Source organism: Chiloscyllium plagiosum, unplaced genomic scaffold (assembly GCF_004010195.1).
Source record: "Chiloscyllium plagiosum isolate BGI_BamShark_2017 unplaced genomic scaffold, ASM401019v2 scaf_1257, whole genome shotgun sequence".
Taxonomy (NCBI): domain Eukaryota; kingdom Metazoa; phylum Chordata; class Chondrichthyes; order Orectolobiformes; family Hemiscylliidae; genus Chiloscyllium; species Chiloscyllium plagiosum.
This window is the reverse complement of record NW_025212972.1, coordinates 18,705-23,732: the sequence shown is the minus strand read 5'-3', so window position 1 is coordinate 23,732 and position 5,028 is coordinate 18,705. Positions and strand designations below refer to the sequence as shown.

At 59.2% G+C, this 5,028-nt stretch overlaps 1 protein-coding gene across 1 annotated transcript in view; it reads left to right on the top strand.

Annotated features, from left to right (window-relative positions):
- ankrd52b (ankyrin repeat domain 52b) overlaps window positions 1-5,028 on the top strand; it is a gene marked incomplete at its 5' end in the record, with an annotated part of 24,012 nt that overhangs the window by 2,580 nt on the left and 16,404 nt on the right. The window contains 3 exon segments of the mRNA XM_043686128.1: window positions 980-1,050; window positions 2,761-2,961; window positions 4,630-4,717. Coding sequence (XP_043542063.1) covers window positions 980-1,050; window positions 2,761-2,961; window positions 4,630-4,717 — 360 coding nt within the window.

The window sequence follows — 5,028 nt, the reverse complement described above, 5'->3', positions numbered from 1 at the left end:
GTGCGTGTGTGAGTACGTGCGTGAGAGAGAGGCGTGCGAGTGTGAGAGACGTGTGTGTACGTGCGTGAGGGAGAGAGAGACGTGTGTGTGCGCATGCTTGAGAGAGTGAGACGTGTATGTACGTGCATGAGAGTGAGACGTGTGTGCGTGCGTGCGTGAGAGACGTGTGCGTGCGTGTGAGAGAGAGACGCGTGTACGTGTGTGAGAGAGACAGACGTGTGTGTGCGTGTGAGAGAGACAGAGACGTGTGTGTGCGTGTGAGAGAGACAGAGACGTGTGTGTGTGAGAGTGACAGAGACGTGTGCGTGCGTGTGAGAGATGCTTGTTTGCTGGAGCGAGTGAGTTGTCAGGGAAGGAGGGTTCTCGACAGAGAGCCCTTACTTCAGCTGGGATTTCGAAAGGTGAGTTTGGAGGAGGGGAGGGGGGGTGGTGGAGTGGCAGGGGGGTGGAATGGATTGCAGTGATCCTGAATGTTTCACCTTGTGGGTGGGTGTCTCTGTGTGTCTCTGCGTGTGGGCGCATGTGTGGGGCAGACGTGGGTGTCATCCTTTGAGCACTGAGCTGAGGTAAATCTTTCTCTCTGGGGGTTGCGTGGTTTCGGAGCTCCCTGCCTCGGGTCGGGGAGGGGCCATTGACCAGGTTTCAGATGGGAATGGGCAGTTTCTTGTGCGATGCGAGGTGGTTGGTGGGGGTGTGGGGTATTGTGGAGTATTCGGAGTGGGTGCAGCGGGGCCTAGTCGATGGGAATGTGGAATGTGGATCAGCCAGGATCTGAGTGATCAGGAGCTGCCCGCTGCCTCTGCTTGTGGTCTTGCTGAGTTCACCAGCTCAGGAAAGCCTGGGGTTGTCGGGAGAGAAAGAGAGCGAGCGAGAGCGAGTTAGTCAGGGCCCTGTCTATGTTCACGGTTTCCATGCCGAGGTCAGAGGTCAGCCTGTGTGCTGTGTAACCCTGGGTTCTCCCCCTCTCTCCCTGTGACAGGTGCTAATGTGAATGCGAAGGACAACTTGTGGCTCACACCATTACATCGAGCTGCAGCCTCTCGCAATGAGGTAAGTTACCACAGTCCCCAGCCACCTCACCCCCCTCACTACTAGGCCGGTCTCTCAACGGGACCCGGTCAACGCTGAGGGAGTGGGTGCTGTGGGAGGGTCAGTGCTGAGGGAGTGAACCCTGCTGTGGGAGGGTCAGTGCTGTGGGAGCGGGCCCTGCTGTGGGAGGGTCAGTGCTGAGGGAACGGGACCTGCTGAGGGAGGGTCAGTGCTGAGGGAGTGTGTGTTGTGGGAGGGTCAGTGCTGAGGGAGCGGGCTCTGCTGTGGGAGGGTCAGTGCTGAGGAAGCGGGCCCTGCTGAGGGAGCAGGCGCTGTGTGAGTGTCAGTGCAGGGGGAGCAGGCCCTGCTGTGGGATGGTCAGTGCTGAGGGAGTGGGCGCTGTGGGAGGGTCAGTGCAGAGGGAGCGGGTGCTGTGGGAGGGTCAGTGCTGAGGGAGTGGGTGCTGTGGGAGGGTCAGTGCTGAGGGAGTGGGCGCTGTGGGAGGGTCAGTGCTGAGGGAGTGGGCGCTGTGGGAGGGTCAGTGCTGAGGGAGTGGGCGCTGTGGGAGGGTCAGTGCTGAGGGAGTGGGCGCTGTGGGAGGGTCAGTGCTGAGGGAGTGGGCGCTGTGGGAGGGTCAGTGCTGAGGGAGTGGGCGCTGTGGGAGGGTCAGTGCTGAGGGAGTGGGCGCTGTGGGAGGGTCAGTGCTGAGGGAGTGGGCGCTGTGGGAGGGTCAGTGCTGAGGGAGTGGGCGCTGTGGGAGGGTCAGTGCTGAGGGAGTGGGCGCTGTGGGAGGGTCAGTGCTGAGGGAGTGGGCGCTGTGGGAGGGTCAGTGCTGAGGGAGTGGGCGCTGTGGGAGGGTCAGTGCTGAGGGAGTGGGCGCTGTGGGAGGGTCAGTGCTGAGGGAGTGGGCGCTGTGGGAGGGTCAGTGCTGAGGGAGTGGGCGCTGTGGGAGGGTCAGTGCTGAGGGAGTGGGCGCTGTGGGAGGGTCAGTGCTGAGGGAGTGGGCGCTGTGGGAGGGTCAGTGCTGAGGGAGTGGGCGCTGTGGGAGGGTCAGTGCTGAGGGAGTGGGCGCTGTGGGAGGGTCAGTGCTGAGGGAGTGGGCGCTGTGGGAGGGTCAGTGCTGAGGGAGTGGGCGCTGTGGGAGGGTCAGTGCTGAGGGAGTGGGCGCTGTGGGAGGGTCAGTGCTGAGGGAGTGGGCGCTGTGGGAGGGTCAGTGCTGAGGGAGTGGGCGCTGTGGGAGGGTCAGTGCTGAGGGAGTGGGCGCTGTGGGAGGGTCAGTGCTGAGGGAGTGGGCGCTGTGGGAGGGTCAGTGCTGAGGGAGTGGGCGCTGTGGGAGGGTCAGTGCTGAGGGAGTGGGCGCTGTGGGAGGGTCAGTGCTGAGGGAGTGGGCGCTGTGGGAGGGTCAGTGCTGAGGGAGTGGGCGCTGTGGGAGGGTCAGTGCTGAGGGAGTGGGCGCTGTGGGAGGGTCAGTGCTGAGGGAGTGGGCGCTGTGGGAGGGTCAGTGCTGAGGGAGTGGGCGCTGTGGGAGGGTCAGTGCTGAGGGAGTGGGCGCTGTGGGAGGGTCAGTGCTGAGGGAGTGGGCGCTGTGGGATGCTGAGGGAGCGGACGCTGTCGGAGGGTCAGTGCTGAGGTAGCACGTGCTGTGGGAGCGTCAGTGCTGAGTGAGCAGGTGCTGTGGGAGCGGGCCCTTCTGTGTTGAGCGATGAGCTGAGGACGGTCTTGTCTTCTCAGAGAGCCGTGAACGTCCTGCTGAAACACTCCGCCGACGTGAATGCCCGGGACAAGCAATGGCAGACCCCGTTCCACGTTGCTGCTGCCAACAAGGCGGTGAAATGTGCCGAGCTCCTGATCCCGCTGCTGAGCAGCGTGAACGTCTCTGACCGCACTGGGAGGACCGCTCTGCATCACGCTGCCTACAGCAGCCACACTGAGGTCAGGGGTCACCGCAGCGGGTGGGGTGGGGGTGGTGCCTTACCCGATCGTCCCATACCTCCAGGTCAAAGTGGGGCAGCCCACGCTCGCTAAAATGTTAACGTGCTGTGTTCCCGGTGTGGTCGATGGGTCAAAGTCACCCTCCCTCACATAACACCCCCTTCCAGAACACACCTTTTTGAATCATGTTTAAACACAATGTGTTCAAAGGAAGAAGAACTTGCAATAACTTAACTGTACAATGTTAAAAAATCACGCAACACCAAGTTATAGTCCAACAGGTTTACTGTTCCTTCATGTAGTTGTATGGCGCTCCGAAAGCTAGTGCTTCCGATTACACCTGTTGGACTATATCCGGGTGTTGTGTGATTTATTATAACTTTGTCCACCCATATCCAACACCGGCATCTCCAAATCATAACTTACCTGTGTTTGGAAAGCATAATAATCCATGCAGTAACGATCATGATGGTGAATTGGCCGTGCTAAAATTACCCTTCGTGGTCAGGGATGTGTAGGTTAGGTGCATTAGTCCAGGGACAATGTAGAGTAATACAGTAGGGGGATGCGTCTGGGTGGGACACTCTTTGGAGGGTCGGTGTGGACTTGTTGGGCCGAATGGCCTATTCCCACACTGCAGGGCTTCTCATTGTAAGGATTCTATAATTAACTATTGTAACATCCCGTAAACACAGCATTCAGAAATCAGATTTTCTGACTTACAGTGCCAGCGGTAGGAATAGAAGCCCCAGCTGTGGCCGAGAGAAAGGGGATAAAAAAGCTTTCGCTTCCTCAAAACTCCAGTCGCTTTCTGCCGAATCTAAACGCTAAATAAAAACTCAGGTCTGTGAGCACTGGCTGCACCCGGCCAGGCTGCTTCTATTGTTCCAACTTGGGGGCAGGGCGGATAAGCTCCCAAGCTGTGTTGACGTTACCACAGACAGCTCCGCACCTCTCGTTCAGGGTCTCTCTTAAATCAGGTCGAAATGCACCCTCTTCAAGATACGGCATCATGGTGAGAGTGACCACCCTGCTCATGTACTCGGTGCCTGGGGGCATAAGTGAGTAAGAAAAAGGGGCAGAGTTAGGCCATTCGGCCCTTCGGATCTGCTCTGCCATTTGATTCTGGCTGATATGTTCCTCACCCCTGCCTTCTCCCCGTATCTCTTCAATCCATGACCAATTAAAAATCTATCAAACCCCGTCTCAAATTTACTCACTGTCCCAGCAGCAGCCGGACTCTGGGGTACTGGGTTCCACAGGTGCACCATCCTTCGGGAGAAGTTGTTTCTCCTCCACACTGGTTTAAATTTGCTCCTCCCCCGTTATCCTCAGACCTGGACCCCTCGCCCCAGGCCCCCTCGCCCCAAGGGGACGCATCCGCTCCACGTCTGTTTAGTCTGCACCTTTTACCATCTGGAAGACCGCAGTTTGATCTCTGCTCCCTGAGCTGTGCCCTGTCGCTGGGTATCGCCGATCGGTGCAGACGTCAGGCACGCAGACTCCGTTGGTGAGGGGTCTGCGTTGGCTCAGGCACCCATCCGTCCTCACGCGGGGAGGTCTCCCAGAGGGGAGGGGGGAACGTTCTGAGCTAAAAACGACCCAGCCGTTGCTGATGCAGCCCTCTGCTCTCTCTCTCTCTCTCTCGTCTGTTTTTTTCACATCCAGATGGTTCACCTACTGTTGAGTAAAGGGGCCACTGTCAGTGCGTGTGACAAAAAGGAAAGGCAGCCGATTCACTGGGCTGCGTACGCAGGTGAGCTGTCCCCCCCCCCCCCCCCCCCAGGTAGGGGCTGGGAGAAGGGGTTGCGTTAATGTCAGCCGGGCACGGAATTAGCAGCTCGTCCCCTTGCACGGCAACACCGAGAGAGGAGAGCGAACCGGAAACAGTGCAGGGGGAGAGTGAGCCGAGCGAGCCCCGGCAGCGATGAGAAGGATCAGGCTGCACGTGCTCGCATGGTCAAGGGGAGCCGCTGAGGCGTGGCTGGGGGTAGAGTTGGTTGTGTCTTCGCTTTGTGTCAGGGTGAGGGTAGAGGTAGTTAGGGAGGGGGATGTCATTACTGGAGG